This window comes from Chelonoidis abingdonii, chromosome 1 (assembly GCF_003597395.2).
Source record: "Chelonoidis abingdonii isolate Lonesome George chromosome 1, CheloAbing_2.0, whole genome shotgun sequence".
Classification (NCBI taxonomy): domain Eukaryota; kingdom Metazoa; phylum Chordata; order Testudines; family Testudinidae; genus Chelonoidis; species Chelonoidis abingdonii.
Window position 1 is genome coordinate 226723654 of NC_133769.1, and position 27033 is coordinate 226750686.

The following is a 27033-nucleotide window of genomic DNA, read 5'->3' on the forward strand; positions in this document are numbered from 1 at the left end:
GGGTGGGGGAAGGGTCAAAACTTTTAAAATGATTGAAGGTAGGTGCTGTGTATCTTCCAGTCCTTAGAACTTGCAAGGCAGGGAGTTGACACAGTGTCAGCTCCAAAAATCCACTCTCTCTGTCTCCCCTATGCTCCCTGTCACACTCCACGCCACCCCCCTCTTTTGAAAAGCACGTTGCAGCCACTTGAACGCTGGGATAGCTGCCCACAATGCACCACTCCCAACAGCGCTGCAAATGCTGCAAATGTGGCCACACTGCAGCGCTGGCCCCTGTCAGTGTGGCCACACTGCAGCGCTGGCCCTACACAGCTGTATGACCACAGCTGTAACTACCAGCGCTGCAAAAATGTAAGTGTAGCCATGGCCCTAGAAAGGTTAATTATGTTACAGAAAAATCTTATTACAGAAGCACAAGATATTTTGGCTTGTCATTTGTAGTTAAAAGTTTTTAAAAAGTGCTTCATCTAAATAAATAAAATAACTTCATAAGAAGCAGTAAATTTTCAAACTTTTGGAAAATAAGTTTGTCTACAGATCTTGAATCTTGCTCTCAAGCCCCTCCACTAAACTCAAGGACAAGGGACATTTTAAGGGAGGAAAACAAAGAGATGAGCAAAAAAATAAATTATCTTGCTTGTGCCCCACAATTATAGTTTACTTCTCACAATTATCATCTGCCAGTGAATTATCATTTCTGAAGAAGCAGCAATAAATTATGATTTTAAAAATTAGGATCATCATTAGGACATGATTACAAGAGTCATGGTTATGTAGTTTCAATTTTGGATTCTCTTTTTTCTCTGCAGGTCCATTCTTAGGAAATGCAGCTGTCAGTATCATTAGGCTGATATAGCAGTCTGCTATCAACACTTTCATTGTCAGGAAAAGAAAAGGCACTTTTTGCACATTTGTCAGCTTTCCCAATAGGCTGCAAGGTGACTCAGACCTGGGCCAGCACAAGAGCTATTGAAGAGGAATCTCTCCGCATGACTGACATAATGTATACAGCACATCCCAAAGACACCCATTGAGCTGCACTCATCTGAATAATTTAGCTATACTTAAAATGAAAGCAAAATCTAATGACCCTCACAAAACAGGGAGTTTAAAAAGTGAGAGCAGGAAGCAAAATGAGTTTTAAAAAGAGAAAAATCAGAGGCCTCCATCTAAGACTCAAAGGACTAACAGGAACAGTTTAAACAAATCCTTGATTATAGCCAAATAGAGTATAATAATTTAAGACTAACAAAAGAAAAAGGAAACAGAATATGAAAGCTTGGTGCCAGATACTAGACTCTGATTTAACTATGTTTTTTAGAAATACCATGAGCTCCATCCAGAGAATTAGGTGAGAACTGCATGTTAAAAAAACAACACCTCAGCCTGTTAGGATCCGTTTCTTTGGGTGTTTTGTTTTTGGTTGGGGAGTGGGCGCTATAGGGGGTAGGCTGCTTTCGGTAGAACTGGTTTCAATTCATACTTACAGCATAGGGGTTTGAAATGATTAGAAGACATGATTTTGATTATGTGGTCTTATTCCTGAGGGAAAGAAACACTTAAATTCCAGAGAACTCCAAAAGGAAAGGTGCGATTCCTTGAGATACAGAGCACAAGGATGCAGAAGAAGTGCTCAAAAGGTCACACAAGCTTATACGTGCTAAAAAGGCCAATTTTCAAAACTTTTAGACTGAGCTGGCTGCTCTCCCAAAGCCAGACTATGGCACTGGTTCTACCATAGGGATCCGCTTCAAAGCCTGTCTTAAATCAATGGGATTCTTTCCATTGACTTCAGTGAGGTTTGGGTCAGGCTTATAGAAGGTTGTTGTTCAGCTGACCCCTGGCACTATCTGCAGTAGATACGTGGAAGCTAGTATTGAGGCTAGCCCTATCACAAGCAGAATCTGCAGTATCCTCTTTGAGGTGATCAGTAAGCCTATCAAGCCATTTGCAATACAGTGGAGTCACCTAAGCATAAAGCCATATGAGCCCATCAAGATCATGTTAGAAGGAGAGAATTTTTTCCAGAACATTTTCAATGCAGAAAACCAAAACATACAAACAAAAGGTCTTTTACCTGTGGCACAATAAAAGAATAAGCCTGCTACAAACTAACGGTCCATGGACTAAAAAGGGACTAAATATCAGGGAAACTGACCTAACGGACTAGAACTGGTAAACAGGAAAACAACAACAACAATTAACTCCTTTCATTCCAATGTGGTTTGCAAACTCAAAAAACAGCTGAACAAACTATACCTAGACAAAACAGGCTATATGAAATGCAGCCATTTCTGGGTAAAATGCAGGTGGGGTTTACTGCACACAGTAACTCTACACTACATGTCATTATGAGATAGTATGGCCAAGTGGATAAAGCAATGGATTTGAACTCAGGAGAGTTTCCCTAAGGTCAGATAATAATCACCCACAGCTGGGTTTGTCCTCAAGTTAACAATCTTATTCTTATAAAAATGCCATGAGATACTTAATTACTACAAGCAGCCAGAGCAGTTATTTTACATGTAGTTCGGCACAATGCAAGCATAACGGGGTGACATTCTATAGGTTGTATTATACAGAAGGTCAGATAGTGGTTCCTTCAGGCCTTTCATCTGAAACATGGTGTCTCCAGCAACACAGAACTGTCTGTTATAATGCTGGGCTTTGGCTCAGTACTGACCCAGAAGTCAGAGGGCTACCTAAGAATCCACAGCAATATACCTTATGCAGATGTTCCTCATCTCAAGCACTGACCCAAAACTACCTCTCAACTTATGAGCTCTGACAGGATCTCAGCAGCATTATGGACACAGGCAATGACACATTGTAGACACATTTAGACAGATGCACTTTCTCTGTAGCAAGCCAGTAAATAAATACTGGTAAAACCACCAAATTTTTTGTTTTATATGGTATTGTATTAAAGTAAAAAGAGAAAAAAATGGAAGGGGGAAGATGTGTAAAGCTGTTCATATGTTGGTGCAAGCAATCTACTTATTAAAGTTCTAGGGGTCTGACACATGGTAAGTCTCCCATTTATCAAGTCAATTATTTGATCAAGGGGTTTTATTTATTCATCTAACTTGTGCCCATCCAAAGCTCTTGGCACACAGTTATAAAATATATCAATAGAAATACTACAATAAATAAAATGGTTCAAGACTGTTTAGAAAAGCTGGATGAGCACAAGTCCATGGGGCTGGATGCACTGCATCTGAGGGTGCTAAAGGAGTTGGTGGATGTCACTGCAGAGCCATTGGTCATTGTCTTTGAAAACTCATGGCGATCGGGGGAGGTCTCAGATGACTGGAGAAAGGCTAATGTAGTGGCCGTCTTTAAAAAAGGGAAGGAGGAGGATTCAGGGAACTACAAGCCAGTCAGCCTCACCTTAGTCCCTGGAAAAAACATGGAGCAGCTCCTCAAGGAATCAATTTTGAAGCACTTTGAGGAGCGGAAACTGATCAGAACAGTCAGCAAGGGCAAGTCATGCCTGACTAACCTAACTGCCTTCTGTGATGAGATAACTGTCTCTATGGATGAGGGGAAAGCAGTGGATGTGTTATTCCTTGACTTTAGCAAAGCTTTTGATACGTTCTCCCACAGTATTCTTGGCAGCAAGTTAAAGTAGTATGGGCTGGATGAATGGACTATAAGGTGAATAGAAAACTGGCTAGATCGTTGGGCTCAACAGGTAGTGATCAATGGCTCCATGTCTAGCTGGCAGCCGGTATCAAGCGGAGTGCCCCAAGGGTTGGTCCTGGGGCCAGTTTTGTTCAGTATCTTCATTAATGATCTGGAGGATGGCATGGACTGCACTCTCAGCAAGTTTGCAGATGACATTAAACTGGGAAGAGTGGTAGATTCGCTGGAGGGTAGGGATAGGATACAGAGGGACCTAGGCAAATTAGAGGATTGGACCAAAAGAAATCTCATGAAGTTCAACAAGGACAAGTGCAGAGTCCTGCACTTAAAACAGAAGAATCCCACGCACTGCTACAGACTAGGGACCAAGTGGCTAAGCAGCAGTTCTGCAGAAAAGGACCTAGGGGTTACAATGGACGAGAAGCTGGATATGAGTCAACAGTGTGCCCTTCTTGCCAAGCAGGCTAATGGCATTTTGGGCTGTATAAGTAGGAGCATTGCCAGCAGATCGAGGGACATGATCATTTCCCTCTATTCAGCATTGGTGAGGCCTCGTCTGGAGACTGTGTCCAATTTTGGGCCCCACACTACAAGAAGGATGTGGAAAAATTGGAAAGAGTCCAGTGAAGGGCAAACAGAAATGATTAGGGGGCTGGAATACATGATTTATGAGGAGAGGCTGAGAGAACTGGGATTATTTAGTCTGCAGAAGAGAAGAATGAGGGGGGATTTGATTGCTGCTTTCAACTACTTGAAAGGGGTTTCCAAAGAGGGTAGATCTAGGCTGTTCTCAGTGGTAGCGGATAACAGAACAAGTAGTAATGGTGTCAAGTTGCAGTGGGGGAGGTTTAGGTTGGATATTAGGAAAAACTTTTTCACTAGAAGGGTGGTAAAACACAGGAATGGGTTACCTAGGGACGTGGTGAAATTTTTTAAGGTCAGGCTTGACAAAGCCCTAGCTGGGATGATATAGTTGGGGATTGGTCCTGCTTTGAGCAGGGAGTTGGACTAGATGACCTCCTGAGGTCCCTTCCAACCCTGATATTCTATAATTCTATGAATAAACACTTTGAACCCATGTCCAAATATCCACTCAGATCTCTCCAAAACTAAGAATTCTTCATCATACTATTCTTTATTGGCAGGGTTGGTGTCTATCTGTAAACTTCAGTGTAAACCTACAATCTGAAGCCTTAAATAATCCTAGAAAATTACCTTGCTTCCTGGACGTCTTTTTGAGAAAGATGCCAATCTCTCCTGAGAAGAATGCTCCCTGATTTATTCTGCCAATATTGCCCAAAGTACTCAAACAAAGCTGACATTTTGTGTATTGGTTTTAAATATATCATAATATTGTTTGGTGTGATTTTTTAATTTTTTTAAAAGAACAGTCCTAATGAAATACGCTTTGGGGGTTGTTTAAAACACTTCTGGATTAAGAGGATTTAAGATAGATGGGACTTTTTAAAAGCATTATTTTATCAGGTCATTTTACTTTGTATCTCACTTATGCCCTATTATGGGATTAATAATAATATAATTGGAGAGATACCAATCTCCTGGAACTGGAAGGGACCCTGAAAGGTCATTGAGTCCAGCTCCCTGCCTTCACTAGCAGGACCAAGTCCTGATTTTTGCCCCAGATTCCTAAGTGGCCCCCTCAAGGACTGAACTCACAACCCCTGGGTTTAGTAGGCCAATGTTCAAACCACTGAGCTATTGTATCTAATACGCTAAAAATCACACAAGACGTGAATATGCTGTCTCCATTCTTATAAAAAATATGTTCTACAGTAATGATCCAAAAAGGTGACTGCTGTCAATGATATTACTGTGATTTTGAATAATCATTTTAATATAATAAATACATAAATAATAATAATAATACTTTAAATGTACTTTGCTCTTATAAGCCTGCTCCTGTTCCCATTGAAGTAAATTGTTCAAGTCCCATTCACTTCAACTGAAGCAGTGCATATATTACTGTACCATATTGTAGGGTTTTTAAATAAGGTCTGAATTTAGTCTGCCAGGCACATTTTGTATGTAGAAGAAGGACATATGACCAATATGATTTTTGGCTTCTTATGAACTTTATGGTACTTTTACCACCTTCTCCTACTGGCCTCTCTTCTGTTTAGCTTTCTGCTATATCTGATAGGCGGCTGACAGTAGTAGTGTGAGAGAGTCGTTAAATAAATACTTTAGTAGAGAAATAAGACCAGATTCTTATGATATTATTAGAAAAGTTGCTGTTCAGAAAAAAATATGTACAAGGCCTCTTTGCCTCTTCAAAAAATGGTATCAATTCACCCTGAGTTGGGCAAGTATCTATATTAGACACACAATAGTATCTATATTAGATATAGTCAGACGGTTTGTTTGTTCACTTCCTGAACTTCACAAACTGTGTGAAAGTATGTGGGTAACTGGGGGCTCAAATGGCAATACACTCCATTTGCTATCAGGTTAGCAATAACCATAGTGAGATGCTGCTACCCTTGGCTTTGGGGGTCTGAATGATTCACTCATCCATCTATACATTCCTAACGTGTTCTTGAGAAAGGCAGCACAAGGCAAAGATGTTTCATACTGAATTTAAAACTTCCAAAGATAAAATGACTTCCGCAGCTTTTTCATCTGATTTCTCAAAAAGCTTTGAAGACTGCTTTTCTAAAATCAAAACTGCTATTTTTATTCAAGCATAGCAAGTGGGACATAATTCAGCTCAGCTTGCATATAATTCTGTTCAGAAAGGGATTGTGTCAATTGAATGCTGTCCAATCATTTCAACAAATAAGGTGAAGAGCCCATCCTCTCCTCTTATGAGTTCACATATTTTTAAGGTATGTCAACACTGTAAAGAGAGAGAGAGAGAGAGAGACTGACCCCTTGGCAGTGACTCTTAGAATCTGGGTCAGTTGACTCAGGATCAGTGGGCTCATGCTATGGGGCTAAAACTAAAGTATAGATATTTAAGCTCGGGCTGGAGCCCAGGCTCTGAGAGCATACTCTTGCTGGATTTCAGAGCCCAGGCTTCACCCCAAGCCCAAATGTCTACACTGCTATTTTTAGCCCCAGAGTGTGAGCCCATGTCAGTTGATCCGGGCTCTGATACTTGCAGTCATTTTTTGCAGTGTAGACAAATCCAGATTGTTGCTTTGTGTGCTGCTCCCTGTTTTCTGAGATCACTTTCCATGTCTCACATAGTGTAAGTGAGGGATGGAGGGACCTGGTTCAGGAATCCTTGGGTACCTTCTAACATCCAATTCACCCTCTGCACTATAATGTCACACAATGTTTAAGTCATCATGAAGGGAAGTGCCAGTCTTGAATGATGTGATATCATTGCATTTGGGGACTGCTGATTCACTGGAATTGTGACATCACTCTTGGAAGTACTGTTTTCAGGGGGTAGACTTCCAACAGTGACATCAGAGAAGATGCCAGATGTAACATCGTCATATACCCATTGTTAAATTGGAGCCTACTTTAAAATATTTTATAGTAGTATTATTCATTTGCACTATGGTAGCACCTAAAAAGCCCATTCAAGGATCAAAGATCATTGTGGTAGGCACTGTGCTGACAAATAATGAGGAAGACAGCACCTGCCCCAGAGAGCTCACAATCTCCATGTCAGTCAGGATGTAAGAAGTGGACAAAACAAACAGGGTGAATATGGGAGGAAATGAGGTAACAAAATTAACAGCTTAGCAGAAAAGTAGGAGTTCAGGTTTCTCAGCATTAGCACATAAAAGTGGCTATACTGGTCAGACCAAAGGTCCATCTAGCCCAGTATCCTACAAGTTTAGGCAAACAGATTGCCAATGTGTTTTTTTAAAATAGTGAACAATGAAATGGAACATTAAAAACAGCATTCAAACTAATGGCAAAGCTTCCATTGACTTCAACACAGCAGGATTTCATCCAGCATTTCCATTTTCCCACATCAACAGTTACCTTTTCTTTAGCTTTCCTTTTTGTTCTTGCATCCATCCAGTCATTTTCCTTTTCCAACATGTCGACAAAAGCCCAGCGAATCCCTTCAGTCAACTCTGCCATCTGCAAAACAAATTCTCTCCAATAAAGAGAGTCATAGGAAACTGACTATAAGAAAAGCAAACTTCTTGACTAACTGGGTATATGAATGACCTGTGGGGTAACACTATATTTGTCTCTCTTTATATGACACCAAGTCTTCTTCCTTCACCACATACCTTCCTCCGTCTCTCCTCGCAACCTGGGATTTCTAGTCATAGAGTGCTTGCCTTCATTTTCATCTCTACCAGCTACACTACACAAGTTTCTGACTACAGTTCCCTCCATGATACCGTAATGAACAGTCATGAGAATGTTTGTCTTGTGCTCATGATGGACATGCTGAGAGAACAGCAGAAATCTTGTGAAATTCCCAGCAATTTGTTTCCTAATCACATGTGTATAGTGCCCAGTATTCCTTCTGATTGACATTCATCCAAAAGAACAGTATTTGGGTTGTTTGCATCTTTACCCAAACATAAAGCAGAGCTTTATTATTTATCCAACTAGCTTCATTTGTGGACTTTTACTATAATTTAAATAAATACTATTTACATTACAGATGGTAGCAGCTTGAACACCCAATGGGGCCCAGTTTTCCTTGTTTTTGCACTTTGGATAGTAATTTACATTGGCACCACAATTCTGGTCTGATAGCATTTTCCATCCACTTGGCACAGGTATAAAATGACTACACAAGGTGTCACAGAATTTCAAAAACAGAAAAAGTAACAGGAATAGTGACTGGGGACCTAGAAAGAGCTGACGGAGAGAGACTCAGAGTCTGATTTCATGCCTGGACTGGTTGCTTGGGTGGGTTTGAGCCCAGCCTGCAGAACTTTGGGGGTTGGACTAGAAGATGACCTCCTGAGGTCCCTTTCAACCCTAATATTCAATGATTCACTTAGATACCAAGAGGATAGACATTTGAGAATAGCCTAAAATGATACACATCAAGCAATCCCATGGCATCTGATCCCGAGTGAAAGATTATTCTGCTGGTCTAAAGAGCGGAAATGGTATCAGTCCTATGTATTTGGCTGGGGGAGTTGAACAACAGAGGTGCTCATAGTCAGTTGCTTCTACTTCTGTTGACAGGTGAGGCTGAAGACATAGGGAATTACTAAAGACACAACCATGGCAATAAAAAAGGGCTGAAGTTATTGGAGCTGGATCAGGCCTAAACGTTGGGATAGCAAAACTAATCTAAGGATTCGACCATATCACTATATAAAGTTTATCAGCTGTCTTAACTTTAAAAACAAAACAGAAATGTCAATTAACATGGACGTGCAACATGTTAATCAGTAGAGATGGCATCATTAATATGTCCTTGTGGGGTAGAGGGGCCCTGAAAAATAGCAACATTATTATCAGCTGAGCCGTCATGAATGCATCAGACTCACATTTTGAGCTGTTATTTCCTTGTTGTGTGTGTGTCTCAGATTAAAGGAAAGCACTTGCCCTCTTTATTATTAAATTTCCTTCCCTCCTTTTTTTAATATCTCATTACTTTAGAGATAATATAGGACAACCAGAACAAAACATTAAACATGACCAAACGGTCTCAGTAAGCGGGATCCAAGGGACTAAAGTAACAAAGAATATTGATGGCAGAGCACTGACTCAATTAACTTAGTGCACTAATGAGGTGAACTCCTTGTGTTTGGAGGTTGCAAGTTCAAACTCAAACTCTGCAATTGGACCCTGGTGTATATTTAGGTTTTATGCAGCAGCCGTAGCAGTAAGGGGTGGGAGAAGAAACCTATTCATATTATCAGAGTTATTACTGAAATTGCTCAAGCATAGCTGTAAGAAACACTGCAGAGTCTGTAGGTCAAAAACAATACTATATTTAGACACAGATAATATTTTTTTTTCGTAAAAGGAGGAGAGAGAAGGCAAGCATGGCATGAGACATCATCAGTGACTAAAACCTGAAAACACTATACTGTCCATAACTCATGATTTGCTTAGCAAATCTCTCTCCTTTAGCTAAGAAAAAAATGTTCTGGAAATCAGAATGGCTTTCCTAGTGTAAGAAAGGGGGGGAAATGGAAAAAGAGGAAGAGAAAAAATTATTAAAAATAGACTTGAAAGCCACAATTTTCAAGGTTTCAACTAGATTCAACATGACCTCCAATTTTATTTCTGTACTCACACTCAGGGCAGGTCTACTCTAGAAGTGCTACGTCGATGCAGCTGCACCAATGCAGCTGCGCAACTGCACATCTGGTAAAAACACTGTATGCCAGCAGAAGAGGACTCTCCTGTTGACATAACTACACCATCTTCGCGAGAGGTGGAAGCTATGTCAGCAGAAGAGCGTCTCCCACCATCATAGCGCCAGTGTGGACAGTGCTTAGGTCGCTGTAACTTGTGTCACTTGGGGACAGGGGGTGCCTTTTTCACACCCCTCAGCAATGTCAGTTAGATCAACTTAAGCAGTAGTATAGACCTGCCCTCAGATAAACCTGCATGGAGGTCATGACACTACATTTGTGACATCCCAGAGTTTTTTTCCCTAACAAACTGTAATATAAATACCACTTTAGGAATTCAGTGAATGATCAAAGAGCTGAAAAAGTTGGATGTTGGAGAGGAAACTCTAGTTCAAAGACAAAGGCTTACAGGGAAAAGGGAATCCAGATCATTATTGAAAATATAAGGAAGAAAGATTTTGCCAAACCAAATCAAACCACTGGTCAATTTGGGATCCTGCCCTTGACAGCAGCCAACACCTGATCCTACACATGAAACTGAAGAAACTAGAGGTTGAATCAAGCCAATAAATTTAGGTTAGAAGACTTGGCCTAATTGAATGCCCACAGAAGTCAAACCCTTTCATTGACTACTGTGTATTAGATCAGGCCCTTCAATCCAAATCTGAATTTTCCCAGAATCTAGTATTTGGGGTTCAGCTTAGGCACACTAAAGAGAAGATCCATTAGCTGGGAGTTTACATTAAAAATAAGAAAAAAATCAAAGTGGAACTAAGTCGCAAGTTTTTAACAATGGAGATAGTTAATCTTTAGACCAATTTATCAAGGGAAATGGTAAATTTAGCATTAATTTGAAGTCTTTAGGTTGAGAAGAGATGGCTTTCTGAAAGGCATGCTCTAATTCAATCACCAGTTATTGGGCTCAATTGTGTTCACTTACATAATATGGAAGAATAATTCCTGCCCACTATAGGAATTACTGGGCGAAATTTTATGCAGGAGGTTTGATTATATGATCACAGGATTTATGCAGGAGGTTTGATTATATGATCACAGATTTCTTTAAAATTATCTTCCTAAAATTTTATGAATCACAAATTGTGACTTTTGATCTTTAAATATGAGCTTCCCCAAAATTTGGGCCCGAGATCAGTTAAAGATTCCCTATGCTGGCTCAAAGTTCCGGGGAGGATATTCAGAATGCACAGAGTCAACTGTGCAATTCTGCACCTTCAGAGATCCTTCTTGACCCTCACAGCTGAGAAGTCTTGGATCAGATCCTCAAGATCAGATCCTACAGTTCCAGTGATAATGTCAGTTAGCTCCTGCACCATAAGAATTACCCTTATCTTAGAAGTCATAACTACAAGCGTATTCATGGTGAAAATATTACCTGGATACATTTTTAAATCCAGCTACATATTTGTCTCAAAGGCCTGAACTGGCAATTAATACACAGACTGAATTTAGCTGGAGGGAGAGGAGGTATTTCCTTTTCTTTGTTCTGTTTTTCCCTACCATCCAATACTCTGAATAAGTGTAATTTTTAAAATCATTGCTGGTGGAAAGTCTCTCTTTAAAGCTAAATTCAACTTCAAATTTATTCTACTGGGAGAAAGAAACTATTTAAAAGTTTTCAGATAGAGACTGAAGAGGACTTACCATTTCTCTCTTGTCTTCTTGAAAATGGACATCCACAAACATCCTGCCAACGACATAAGGGAGTGCTCCTTCTACAAAGTTTACACATTTATCCCACTGAGGCAGTAAAGATGTGGTTCCCTGGATTACCTGTTGGCATTGCACAATAAACCATCAGAACATGACATTTGAGAAAAACCATGGAAATAACTCAGTATCCTCATGGTAAATTCTGAAAAGTAACAGACAGCCATAACCTAATATATATAACAGGAGGATCATTTTACTATTTATGTTGCATTTTCATAGTCTTCAAAAAGACACCAGCTGAGGATCTGCCTTCTTAATGTCTAATTCACCATTTAATGAGCAGGATGCAGCATTCTGCACCAACTTCAAAATCATCCAAAAGACCTCCCCTCTGGTCAAACCCCATTCCTCTGAACCAGGCCTGCCATTAGGATTGCAAAGGATTGGGGTAGGAACTACTGAATGTGGAAGGTCATCAGTATGCCTGCCTGCATGGGCATTTCTGGGAGGACACTAATATCAGTGTGAGAAAGAGATCACCAGCACAAGTAGAGGCTATCAATGAGTGTGTGAATGAAGTAGAAAAGTGAGAGTGTAAAGAGGCACCGCTGAGTTGGGGAAGTGGGGCAAATGCGTGTGACAGTGTAAAGGGGCATGAACATGTGAGGCAGGAGAGGACGCTGGAACCTTTGTACAAATGGGGAGGCCAAGGCCAAAGTGCCTCCTCTTTCTCTCTCCAAGGCTGGCTGCTCCTGCAATGAGCCAACTGCCCTCTCTTCTGGTCCCACAGCAATTCCAAGTGGGCACAAGGTATATTTGTAGCATCTCCTTGGCAGAATCTTTTATTCTGCGGGGGGGTGGGGGTGGAAATCTGCAGGGACATGAATTCTCCGCTTCTTTCTTTTGTTAAAAAGTGAGAGGCATGGCCCCTGGCTCCTTCAGTTCTGTCACCAGTGGCCCTAGTGCCTGAGAGAGAGCAGGAGGTGCAGTGTTCAATTGTGAGAGAGACGTGCATAGTGAAATATACTGAAAAAATACAGGAAAAGTAATAATATGTATAATAGAAGGAAAGAAATATTGGAGTAAATGAACAAACAATAAGAAAAAAGCCATAGAGACAAAGTTAATCTTTCATTGAATAATTCGTAATAGCAAAAAATTTCAAATAATACAGAGTTAATGTTTGACATATGCATATCTTTTGACTAGCCATTTTCTTATACCACAACTCCCTTCAATTTACTAAACATGATTTTGTTTGTGCATTAGGCAGTAAGCTAAAGGAGGAGGAAGAACTTTGAGGATGGGGAGAGATAGCAGGCTGTCAGATTCCAGTGGGACAAAAAATTTCTTGGGTGGTATTGCGAGAGGAGGTATCTTGGCAGAGAGAAAGTGTCAGCATGTAGGCTAGTCAAAATATATCGATTGCCTGCACCACTTTGTACCCACCAGCCTTGTCTTGCTCCCATAGGCAGTGGGCATCATAGGCTGGGGGAGGCTTGAGCCTCCCCAAATAGCCTAGCATGGCCCTGCTCATGTGCTGCCCATCCGACGCTCCAGGGCTCAGACTGGGGACACTGAGGCCACTCAAGTGGCCCGGGGCTGGGCGGCTGGCAGCCAGGGTGGGAGTGCTCTGGGATCCAGCAGGGGAGTGAGGTGTATGGCAAGGGAGAGGGGTGGGCCTTGGGCAGAAGAGGAGGGGCCAATGGCTAGCCTCCCCCAAAGGCCTGCTCCCCAGTTTGTTATCGGGAAAGGAAGCAATGCCTGTAGTCACTCAGGGCTGGTCTACACTGAAGGTGTAAAGTCAACCTAAGTTACGCTACCTCAGTTACGTAAGTTATGTAACTGAAGTCAACATAGCTTAGGTTGACTTACCGCTGTGACTACATCATGGTGTGTCAATGGGAGATGCTCTCCCACCAACTTACCTTACTCTTCTCTGGGAGGTGGAGTACAGAAGTCGACGGGAGAGCGCTATGCCATCAACACTGCATCAGTACCAGTTTGGCCATAACTATAGGCAAGCCCTTAATGTAGCCCCTTTCCAGTCAGTTAAACAGAAATGTTGATGGACTCTGAAGGGATTTGTGTTCATCTTTTATCAGCCCAAAACATACTGGCATGTGGCAATGGCCATCAAGCGAGGAGGAAGGTGCAAAATGGAGGAAAACAGGGATCTTCAAGATTTTAATAGTTTCAAACACACATTCAGGGATTATTATTTTTTTGACAAATGAAATCTTTGTTTCCTCTGATGCCTTGTCTCTTCATGTAAAACTCACTTTAATAATTCCCCCAATGAAATGGAAATAGTATGTAAAGTTTAAACTTACTATAAAGTAACCACACAGCCAAGGAGTCTGTGGCTTACAGGGCTAGTTATGAGACACAGGGTTCTCCAGCTTTAAGTCACTGGTTTGAATCCAGCTTTGGTAGGTAACACAATATAACTGAGGCCTGGCCTGCTATGAATGCTACTAGCATTAGCGTGTAGAAAAATGGCTGATACTATGAACAAAGCAATTTCTCAGCAGTGATGTCCTGTTTTACAACCTATGAAAATGACCTTCCACTTTTAGTTATTTGTGTGATTTTCCCCTCCTCTTCCGCTGCAAAGTCCAAACCATTATCATTTTAAACCTCTTGATGCCAAAATTCACATCCTTCAGGTCTGAAACCCATTGCCAGGCAGGGGCAAGCTGGAAATTCAGGGCCCTGTCTGTACTGTGCTTAGCACACTGGATGAAATTCACCCACATGCAGGAAACCCTCACATGGCCTATTTACATGACAACTTGAAAATGTTGTGCTGGAAGGTGTACAACCAACTCGATGTATATATTTTCTTTGATTTCTCAAGTGAGTACATAAGTGCAAGTAGCTATTTGGTATGTCATAAAGCACAACCCCTAAACTCTAAGGGTTCCATTTGGGATCTGAATATCCTGCCAGCCTGGTTATAGGTCAGCACTCTATTGTACTTGGCCACCAAGAAGAGTCTCATAAAAAGATGAACTAATAAACATGTAGCTGGGATTGGACAGCCAGTTGCTCACATTTTTTCATAAAGAAAATGCTTTTCTAACTATACTTGTTTGAATGTGATTTAAACCCTGCTAAACCCAGGGTTGTGAGTTCAGTCCTTGAGGGGGCCACTTAGGGATCTGAGGCAAAATCAGTACTTGGTCCTGCTAGTGAAGGCAAGGGGCTGGACTCGATGACCTTTTGGAGTCCCTTCCAGTTCTACGAGATAGGCATATCTCCATATTCTTATTATATTAACATAGTCTACAGCTTTTGCCTTTTTCACAAAATAACGTATTTTATGGTGCTTTTTTTTTTGGCCAACTCTAAGAATGTTCAAAAGTTATTTATCAAATGGGAAACTCCTAGGTCACTCCATGTGCCTATGCAGGAAGTTTAGAGCAGAGCTGAGCAAATAGTGGCTTTTTCGGTGTAGGGGCCAAACAAAAAACATGGTAATAATTCTGGTTTTAGTTGAACTAACAGAGACACACCGTAGGAATTGGAGGGAGGGGAGTTTTATGGCCTGTGCTATGAAGAAAGTCAGACGAGATGATCACAATTGTCCCTTCTGGTTTGGAATCTATGACTGTACAAAAAAAACAGTTTTTTTTTAATTCATCAGATAAAAAAATATATTTAAGAAAATATTATTTTCAAAACTGACCAAAACATTTTGAGCCAACTCAGGACAAGATATTTTACATTTTTCAATTCATTTCAAATTGACCAAAATGTTTTTGATGGACTCAAAACAAATTTTTCTTCTGAAGTTTTCATCATGATTCAGCCATTTCAGGTGTTATTCAGCCTTTGTGTGTGTGGTGGAGATTAAAAAACAGGCCAATTTTGAAATCAAAAAGCCATTTCAAATCACGAAGTCAAAATGAAACAATTTTCTAAGTGAAGAGTTTCAGTTCTATAAAAAAAAAAAAAAAAAATCAACTGAAACCATTCATCAAATTTAACCCAGATTCAGCAGTTTTTTGCCTCCAATGAGTTTTTATTTTTAAAAAAATCAAAAATAAATAAATACAAGTCACCCAAGTGTAGCGTGCCCATATCATTGCTCCAGCCACCCACATCATGGGTGGGAGTGTGATGGGAAGAGAGCCATCCCCAGGGTAGGGGATTAAGCAGTCTTGGCTGATCTTCCCAAAACAATCCCAGCGGTGCACTGCGTGGGAAGTAATTTGCTATTTATATACATTAACAAGCACATGGCCTCCCCTGGGAGCAAGAGAGAGCCAAGGACCAGGTTGTGAATGAGCACCACAATCTGTTCCCTCATTTGTTCATAGGGCAGTGAAACGTCACACTGCCCCTGACGAGAGGCAGATTAACAACTCACTGTTTGGATCCATTGTTATAACTGTATTTGAATGTTTGATTTTGGAATTTTAATATTGTTTTTGTAATGTAGTTTTAATGTAACTATTTGATGATATTAAAATTCATTCACATTTGTTTTATATGAATGGAAATATTAGCGAACAATTTATTCATCATGGGGGGTTTCTGGAGTGGGTAAAGCTGATCAAATTACAGTTCTATATAAACCATGCAACAAAACCGGATCACGATGCACTACTTTTTTGTAATCACTTTAATGCAAGTGATGTGCATTCTATTTATTATGTTGTATTGTAATGGGGGAAGTCTACAGTAGGACACTACTTATTTCAGTAGGGTTTTTTCCATTGATTTACCGGGCTTTGGATCAAGCACCAAGTGACTATGATAATACAATGCACAGTATGTCATCCTCTGGATTTTTACACAATCTCCAATTGCTCGCGAATTTAATAAACTGATGAATTTACTTTGTTCTACTTCTGAGGAATCTCAGGGCACTGAATTTTAAGCAGACCCCAAACAGTCACAGAACATAAGTGAAGAAGATATAGGAGAAATTATGCATCTCTCTCACTTGACTTTTTTCTTTCTATACTTAGTTACCAAAGTCCTTCACTTAATTAAACATATATTGGATAGAGTCCAAAGATATGTCATCAGACTCATGCTCTATTACTTAATATCTTACTTCCTGAAAGGAGAAAGTATACAACTACACAGATATGGGCTTTGAAAGAAAAGAAGAGAGGACTGGAAGTAAATGAACAGAACACACATATCCTGGAATCAGAGATATGGTATTAACCTTTTACTCTGAGCTTTAGCATTTTCTATCACTACAGTAGAAATATGCATTTTTTACTGGATCTCGTAAGAATTATGTTTAAGTGTTTGTATATTCACAAGAGATTTGTATGATTTTTGACCTATTACACACACAAAACTACATTAGAAGAACGTTAAAAGGTTCCAGAGTCAAGCATTCAAAAGTTAAAAAATGCCTGAAGGAAGGTTGCCTGTGAAACGGTAGTAGGTTGTTATCCTCTACACTCGTGAGTTCTCACATTCATAGGCACTGACTTCGTGGGTGTTCTGGGGCTGGAGCACCCACAGGGAAAAATTGGTGGGTGCTCTGCACCCACTGGCAGATCCCTGCCCCCCCCCGGCCCAGCTCATCTCCACCTCTGCTCCACCTCTGCTTCCTCCCCGGAGCACACTGCTGCATCCTTCTTCTTCCCACTCCTTCCCAGCGCTTGGCACCATGAAACAGCTGTTTTGTGCGGCAAGCCTGGGAGGGAGAGGGGAGAAGTTGGAACGCGGCGTGCTTGGGGAAGGAGGTGAGGCCAAGGCGGGGATTTGGGGAGGGATCCAATAGGGACAGGGAGGTGTGGAGTTAGGGCAGGGACTTTGGGGCATGGGTGGAGGCAGGGCAGGGCCGGGGGCAGGCATGAGCACCCACCAGCTCTAAAAAAAGTTGGCCCCTATGCTCACATTCATTCTTACTCCCATTCTCCTTGTGCAGCCAATCTCCCTTCCTGATCTCAGTGTTCCTCCCCAGGCAAATGGCTCCCAGTTCTTCCCTGACTGGCTCCTAATCCCAGCCTCTACCTCCTCTACCAGTCTCAGCCTCCCATCCTCACCATGGTTACCAGTCTCCTTGCCAAGCCATCAGGGGGATCATTGATGAGCATGGTGCTGTCAGTTCCTGTGCCCAGACCCGCCATGGCCTGGAGAAGCAATTACAGGGCAAGTCCTTCTCAACACCTATGCTGAAGCATGCTCAGTTTTTCTGTGGGGATGCACCTGAGCAGTCTGATCACACATAGGAGCTATGTGGACAGGGATCATGCTCAGCTGCTTTGTGGGGATGGTGCATCTGCAGTCCGGTCACTAGAAGCTGTGAGAGGCTTGAGCATGCTCAGTGAGGGTAGAATCTTTAGAGATTTTAGCTGGTCAAAGTCTACTTGGCACATGCCTATAACTTGATCAGATTTGGGCATATGTTTATGGAGATTGCAAAAGACATATCCCTGCCACAAAGACCACCTGCTTTGCCAAATTTTGACTCCCTGCTCCAAAGCATGGGAGACAGGTAGAGCTGTTAAAAAATATTGCCGGAAGTTTATTTCTGTGGGATAAGCAACCCATTTCCCCCCTACCCTCACTCTTACAGATGGCTGAAGTATTCTGGCAGATATTCAGCCTAAGATAGACAGCCAGAATGTAAAATTCATTTCAAACTATTAAAGTTTGGGACAGTTATAAGCCACTGAAAACAGGGTCTTATAATGGGAAGCATCAGGCAACACTGATAATAGGTGATTGTGATGGTCTATACTATTGTGTTGACCACTTTTCTAAGACTATGATAAATTTTGCACAAAGTATGCCTTCTGAGGTATCATTTGAAATGTCATAATCTGCCAAACATTATTTTCCTGGTAAGATATATGTATCAACATTGTATCTGAAGTTATAAGATTCTACTATGTATTATTGCTGTAACATGGTCCAAGATTATGAAAACCAGGCCCACATCAGTTTCTCAGAAGCAAAGGACAGACCAACACCCAAACCAGGAGTTAAAAGGCTACTGAATGCTCAAGCAGCCATTTTCCAGCAACGGTAAGGTGTAAATAAGAAATTTACATTTAATCACAATGGACTGTGTATCACCATGACTCAGCAAGGATGTTTATAGCACAAAAAATTGAATTATAAAAAGGGAAGGAAAACTCCTGACTTCAACTGCTCCTCCAATCTCTCTGCTCATGACATCAGTGAATACCTGAAGGAGACTGAACCAAGGGGAAGAGGCCCCAGGCTGGAAGGAGACTCAGCCGGTAAAAATTACTGCAACATATGGTGAGGAAAACCTTCATTTTGAATTTTGTTCATTTGTTAAGTTAGCCATTAGCTTGCATTTTACTCTTCTGTAATCAATCCGGGTTCTTATGCATCATTATTTGTAATCACTTAAAATCTATCTTCTGTAGTTAGCACTCTTATTGTTTTATCTTAACCTGTGTGTTAAGTTAAAGTCTGTGGGGAAACTCCATTTGGGAACAGGGCTGGTGCATTATAATTTTCATTTGATGAAATGATGGACTTTCTATGAGCTTGTACTTTTTAGGAGGGTAATGAGCTGTACAAGATGCAAATTTCTGGAAGACAAGGCTGGGACTAGAAATTTGTGGGTGTCAACTTGTATGTAACTCAGGAGTGACTGGTCAGAGTGCTCATGTATTTAGTTAGGAGTGAATTTGCATGCTGAAGTCTGTGTGCAGGGGCGGCTCTAGGCATTTTGCCGCCCCAAGCATGGCAGGCAGGCTGCCTTCGGCGGCTTGCCTGCTGAGGGTCCGCCGGTCCCTGCGGGAGGTCCGCCAAAGCCGCAGGACCAGCAGACCCTCCGCAGGCATACCACCGAAGGCAGCCTGCCTGTCACCCTCGTGGTGACTGGCAGAGCGCCTCCAGTGGCTTTCCACGCCAAACACGTGCTTGGCGTGCTGCGGCCTGGAGCCACCCCTGTCTGTGTGAACAGGCCAGGAGTGGATGTTCTAAAAGCAAAGCTGTGTAGAAGGCACCCCAGGCTAAAGAGTTAAGGACACACAGCCTTGCAACAGTTCAGATTGTACCCTGGGGAATGTCACTACCAGTCTCACCTATGATAAAAACAGAAAAATCTTGAACTTACCCGCGAAAATTCCAGCCATCTATACTGAAAGCGTCGGCTGAGGTTAAATATTCTTGAATAAACCATCCTCCATACCAGATAGTTGGCAATAGTCCTGATAAATCAGACATACATATTTATCAAACATTTAATTCCATGTGATATACAGCAAAGCACTTGTAGAAGCAATATCTGAATGGCTTTCTGTAAGAGCAGTTTGAACTGAATGACAGAAATTTCACCTTTAAAATTAATGATGAGCTATGACCAAATTGATAAAATCCTATTACACAGAAGAAATTGCATGAAGACAGACATTTACTGCCCGATTTCATGATAGGAGCCATCTTCTGGAGAATGCTTTTAACACATCCGTATCCTGATAGTTGTACTCTTTTTACAATGCAATTTTCATTTAGGTACTCTTTACACAAATGGTAAGTGCTATGCAGTGACAGTAATTACATAACTGCTCTGTACGGAAATTACACAATATCTGGTAATTTTTGACTTGTAAATCAAAGTGCAGGTTCTCTCTCTTTACTAGTAAGACCAGCAAAAATGATCATGAAACTAAAATAATGGATAATTAGCTACTATATATGTCAGTACATGGTATTAACTAGGGTGACCAGATATCCTGATATTAGTGGATTTGTCTTATTTAGGAAACCATGCTGCGCTCCCCCCCCCATCCCCCTACTCGCTCACTGGGAAAAAAAGTGTCCCAATTTTTCACACTTGCTGTCCAGTCACCCTTGTATTAGCAGCTTTCATCTGAAAATATCAATGTGCTATATGAGTATTTCTTCATTAGCACTCTGAAAATTACTGTAGGCAGTTATTACTATCCCCACTTTGTAGATGGATAAACTGAAACACAGAAAGAGCTTAAGCTCCCAGATACTAGAGGGACTGAAAGATAGATAGGAGCGACTTGTCCAACCCTCCCAGGAGACCCAACTCCTGTTACTTTTCTCTAAACATTAAACACCACACTCTCAAGTCCAGTGTGTATGGTTACTGTGATGGGGTAACTAGCACCTGCTGTACAAGACATATGTGCACTGTAAAATCAAAAGGTGAGGAATTTAGATTTCACCCTCTTAAAAATACTAAAGTATTCTACAGTAATGCCCTAAACACACTGGTACAGTCATACACAAGTGTGAACTATAGTAACTCTCTTATTCACTAAAGATTTGCCCCTGATCACATGCACTTGGAGTGCACATGAGTGTATTTAGCAAAAGTCGTGATTAAGAACAGGGGAACAGGATAATTTGGGAAGCATTTATGACTGAAGATGAAGTAACAAGCTCTATTATATGATCAGACAGATTGCACCACTTCTGTATTGAAAACTGAAAGAGGCAGGTTGGCATAAGGAAAATTCTGTGAAGGTTCCCTTGTGAATGTTTTGCCATAGCATCCTGAGGCATAGGAAAGATTTGCCTTCCTGAGGCAAGGCCGGTGGGGCCCACCTCAAACCTGGTGTTTCCCAGGAGATCTGAGAGAGGTCAAAGCCATCCACAAGGAATCCCTTTACCTGAGCACTGACACTGGATGCCCTGTAGCCATGAGGTTCCCCAACAATGGCTACCCTCACAGACAAGCTTCCTCTTCCATGAAAGATCCATATGGTCAGAGCAGGGATAAGAACCACCTGCCCTGTCTTCACCCTCAGCCTGACCACTCCTTTCTCCCAAGCTTCCCCTTTTCTCATCCTCTCCTACTGTGGCAAGACCTTCACAGGTCTGAAGGGAGAGGGACAGTGCAGTGGTAACATCCAAGTTTCCTTCCACATGTGGGGGTTGATATCCCATGCATGGAGGGAACCCTTCACTAGGATCTAGATGGCAATCATCTGCCCTCCTGTATGTAAATGTCCATGTAATCATATAATATTTTGTGTCTGTTGGATGTTTTTTCAGTGATTAGAAATATACATGTCTAATATATAATGTTATCAAGAAGATTAGCTTTCATGAGCTCAGCTTACAAAACTTGGAACAGTTCTTTTTGTCGTGATTGATTGAATTGAATCAGAAACATTAAAAATATACTCCAGGATCAATGATGATACCTCAAAATAGCAGATCTTTCCCAAAAAATATTTGGTCAGTGTGGGGTTTCCTTAAGCAATGACAAACTGAAGTATGCTGTAAGTGCCTACTCAGTAAAATTTCTGCAAGTGAGCTAATTTCCAGAAGCCTCACATCTATCAGTTTCAAAGTGCTTCAGCAAGGCTGCATCCATGCTCCTGCAATATCTGTTAAGCCCCTGCATCTTATTAGAATCTAGAAAAGTATTTGCAGGATTCCTGTGGCTTAAAATGATAAAAGGCTTACTTTTCATTGAAATTCTTATAAGGAGAAAACCCCATGTAGAAAGACCACTACCATGAGGAATTACATTTTACAATTTAGCACTTAAAATGCCAAAGAAATTTAATTCTCCTTTGTGTGTAGTTCTTGCTCCACCTTGGGTGGTGTTTATCCTTGATAATGGGCTAGGAAATCTGTTCTGAGTTAAAATAAAAGGGTGGGAAATGTAATTAGTGATGGATGAACTTCAAAAATGGGCCTGATCCAAAGCCCATTGATATCAATGGAAGTAGTTCCATTGATTTCAGTAGCTTTTGGATCAAGTCAGCGATATGGAGGTGGGGCTGAGTTTAGATAAATACATGAAGATTATCCAAATCTTATTTGAACTGGATCTGAAAAATTGGGCTGGACACCTTCCAAGAACGGGTTCTTTGATGAGATCTCTGGTATTTTCTTTTTGAACTAGTATTTGAATCCCCTGCTACCCAAAAATATAAAGCAATGAAAAAGGTTTCATTTCAAACTCTGGATGAGGATTGGTTATTCTGTTTTCAAGAGCATGGGGAAGAGGAAAGGGCAGGGTTCATATTTTATCTGAACCCGTTTACCAATCCTTGGCTTCTATTCTTTGTCTCTTCGGCCAAGTACACAAAGTACAAAAAGAATAGAGATAGACGGGGCTAATTTCACCACTTTGGTTTAAAACAACAGTACTTTTTACTTCTGTGTTGCCATTCACCTAAGGCTATCAGAATGCTTTACAAATTATTTAATCTGCACAATGCCAGTGTGAAGGAGGCAACTATTATCCAAAGTTTACCAATGGTGAAACTGAGGCACAGCGAACGTGAGCTATTTGCCCTGCTTCCCACACTGAGATGTAGTTCTGGAATAGAACACACAAGTCCCAGATCCAAGTTCTGTGTAACTAAAGTCCTTGTTATTGTAACCCTCGGGAAGATTACATTTTGCCCCCACTTTGACTGCTAAATGATTTCTACAGATGGAAAGTTTAGGAGGATTATTTCTTAACAAAGCGGTCTGTTAGTGTGTGGTATGGTCTCCCAAAGGAAGTGGTAGAAACCTTGTTTCCTGGGACATTTCAAACTAGACCAAGCATTTGTGATAACACTGTAAGGAAGAATTATGCCTTGACAGCAAATAAAGTTGATGACCTACATAAAATGCTAGGATTTTGTAACATCATGCTACCATTTCTATCAATATTTATTGGTAGACAGATTTAATATAAAGATATAAATTTAGATTTAATATGAGCTCAACAAATAGATTCATGTTTTCTAACTAATGGACTTCCTTGAGGGGCATAAACTATGCATGCATTTTTGCATTCCTAGCTGAATTGTGGAACCAAATTCTGAGCACTTCTAAACCTTTCTCTATCATACTCCAGCAAAGGCATATCTACAACTAAGTTTGCAGGAGCATCTGAAGTGCAAAGAGAATACTAGGCTTCAAGTTTTCTAAAAGGTTATTCCGTTATGTTCTATGGAAGAGTGAGTGTTAATTATTTGTCTTTTGCTAGACCAGTAGGATAAGCAACAGGAAAGTAGTTCTTCAGTTTGAGTTCTGTTAGGGTTGTAATCATTGTTACTGTAATAGTTACAAAGATTTGTATTGGGGATACTAATCCCTTTATTGCTCTCAGGTTATACATGTGACTCTTATTCCCTCAATGTACACAAATTCTCCTTAACAAAACGTGAAACGGGCATTGGGGAAAGAACAGATTCCTTATATAACAGATGTAAGTTAATATCTAAGATTCCTAGGACATACCATACAATATCTTGATTAAATTCACTGGAGTTACTGTGAACCGATTAGAGCTGAGTGAATAATGGCCTGTGAAAAATTCATGCAATGAATTTAGCTCCTATTCTGCTTTGTGTGCCGTCTCCAATCAGACTGCAATTTTAATGAATTTGTTCACTATTCAAAAGGGTCCAGTAAGTGCTTGGAGGAAATAGTTTTCAATATGTGCATTGCTTATAAAAAATTCTCTGTGAATACATGGAGTGTGAGGAGACAGAGTCATGGCTTTGCCTACTCCCACACTTTCTGCTTTCTTTGGGAGACCTTGTGCCCAAGGGCAATAGTTAGGGAGTAGTTCTTGCACGTCACTGAACACAGGGCCTGCACCTATGCCCAGCCTATATGCCAGCCTCCCTCCCCTCTGCTGTGCCCCTACATAAAGGCTAGTGAGATCTAGCTCCTAATTATGCTGTAGGGCCCAATCCTCCCAGCATCTTACAGGACAGGACACTGAAGTAAATAAAATGAGCCTCTTTGCTATATATACCATTCATGGACGAGACAAGAGAACCTGGAATTGATGGAATGCTACTACAACAGTAGACCTAATGAGAGGGGATATATAAAACGTATGAGGGGACTATGGATGGACAAAAGCCCTACATCCACACTTACTGAGGAACAGCTAGTTACCCAAAGCTTCAACATAGTAAAGAGGAAGCTGCTCTCACAGCTTGAGATAGACCAACTCCACATTACATCCCAGACTCAAGAAGACCTGGAAGAACAAGTGGATGTGCAGCCCACACCTGAAGCTGAAACTTCACTGCCACCCCCTCCATTGCCCCATTCAGGCACAGGCAGCTGATATGAGGCTAGTTTCTCCATGATCTTATGCTACAGTCAATCCTCGAGACTGATTACCAAGGTTCAGTGAAGAAGTACCATCAGATAGTACGTTAGAAGATGCCAATAGAGCCCTCATGACAATCCCTACTACCACCATACTCAAACAATGAACTGGATAACGCTACAGCCTCTGTAATCCTGGAGATGCTTGCTACACGATCAAGAACAACAACAGTATGTATCCACCCTGGGAATGAGGTTGGAGGATAAGACAAGGCGACTCGGAGAGAAGTTAGTCAGCTGGTGGAACTACAGAAGGGTAGAGATTAAGGATAAGACTCGGCTACTGAAAAATACAAGGGCCTAACTCCATCTGAAGCCCTAGAGACTGCTAAATAAAGGCTCACAGCACTGGCTACCAGGCTAAGGAGATACACTAGAGAAGCAGAGGCCAAAAAAGAAATGCCTTCTCCAAAGAACATCCAAGGTATACTCCCAACTGCAGTGCAACAACGCAATAACAGCAGAGCACAGCAGCAGAAACTGAACAGACTGGAAGAACAATGGGAGAAAGAGAAGACTCATAAAATCAGTGCAAAGTGGCTGCAGGACCTGAGAACAGAGCACAGCAATCTCCCAGAACAGAAACCAGTCACCACCACAGTAAGACATCCAGCAGTGGGTCAAGAACTGAAGACTGGACAGCACTGGACCAGACATGAGCCACACCTACGGCTAAAGAAACTACAGCAGTGCAATGAACGCTAGCAGCCAGATGGAACCAGCTGCTAGCGCAGTCCCACCAAACTGGTACACACAGGAAGGACAGTGCTGATCATGAAAGACCCCTGCAAGGGAACAGAACCATCCAACTACTGGCCAATAACTGCCTCCCCACAACAGGAAAGTCCTATCAGGCATCCATAGCCGCCAACTACAGGACCATATGGGCCAGTACATGAGCACAGCTCAGAAGGGCATTGGGAACACCAGAGGTTAAACACCAGTTGCTCATAGATAGAGCAGTCGCCAAGACTCAAATCTAGATAGACCAATCTGAGCACAGCTGGACTGACTACAGAAAGCCTATGACTCAATGCACACACATGGATCTGTGAATGTCTGGCGCTATACAAAGTCAACAGGACACTAAGGACCTTCCTCAAGAACACAATGGGACTATGGAAGACAACACTGGGAAGTCAACTCAGGCAGCTTGCACAAGTGCCATCAAGTGCGCATATACCAAGGTATGCACTGTCCCCGCTGCTGTTCTGCATAGGCTAAACCCCCTCAGCCAGATAATCACAAGGACTGGATATGGGTACAGGTTCAGGAGTGGAACTACCATCAGCCACCTCCTCTACATGGATGACATCAAGCTGTATGCTGAAGAACGACGACATCGACTCGCAATCCACTGATGCAGATCTACATGAGGATATCGGATGTCATTTGGACTGGAGAAGTGCGGCCGGTGGAGTGAAGAGAGGGAAGGTAGTCAAGACTGATGGGGTGGAACTACCAGCGGGCCACATAGCAGACATACAGATCAGCTACAAGTACCTTGGCGTCCCACAGTCACATGAACCACGATAGAAGGCAAGGAAGACAGGCAACATCCAAATACCAAAGTAAGACAGGTCCGGAGAGCCAGCTCAGTGGAAGAACAAGATCCATGGCCATCAACAGATACGCCTTGTCGGTCATCAGATACCTGCCGGTACAGTGAGCTGGCCAAAGAGGACATGGATATTGCTGATGAAGATCAGGAAGCTCCTCACAAATGCACGGAGGTTTCCACCCAAGTCCAACACCCAGAGACTGATACCAGCCGGAAGAAGGTGGACAGGGCTTGGTGAGCGTCAAAGCCACTGTCCTGGACGAAACCCGAACATCCAGGAGTACATCAATAAGATGGCCCCAAATGAGCTGCTGAGAGAATGCCTGAGCAGGCAGCAGACGATGGAGGAGACGCAAGCAGAAGAAGTCCATGGCAAGACAGACCCTGCATGAATGTACCATCGACAGATAGCTGAGGGGCTGACATTGGGAAATCCTACCAGTGGCTGGAAAGGGCTGGACTAAAAGACAGCACTGAGGCACTGATCATAGCAGCACAGGAACAGGCACTGAGCACCAGATCCATTGAAGCAGGGGTCTACCACACTAGAGAGGACCCAAGGTGCAGACTGTGCAGAAAGGCTCAGAGACAGTCCAACACATAGTGGCAGGATGTAAGAGTGCAGGCAGAACAGCATACACTGAACGGCACAACCAAGTGGCTGGCATTGTGTAAGGAACATCTGCACGCGTATGGGCTGACCCTCCAAGACAGATGGGAGATTCACAGAAGGTTGTGGAGAATAGCAGGGCTAAGATTCTGGGACTTCAGATCCAGATGGACAGCAGGTACTGGCTAATCAACCAGACTCGTGGTAATAGA

The 27033-nt window shown here is 41.8% G+C and overlaps 1 protein-coding gene across 1 annotated transcript in view; it reads right to left on the reverse strand.

Annotated features, from left to right (window-relative positions):
* Positions 1-27033, reverse strand: part of PHEX (phosphate regulating endopeptidase X-linked) — a 149925-nt gene that overhangs the window by 69157 nt on the left and 53735 nt on the right. The window contains exons 10-12 of the mRNA XM_075064042.1: positions 19654-19747; positions 11571-11699; positions 7609-7710 (exon numbers count right to left, since the gene is read on the reverse strand). Of these exons, the coding sequence (XP_074920143.1) occupies positions 7609-7710; positions 11571-11699; positions 19654-19747 (325 nt within the window). The remainder of the gene's footprint in view (positions 1-7608; positions 7711-11570; positions 11700-19653; positions 19748-27033) is intronic.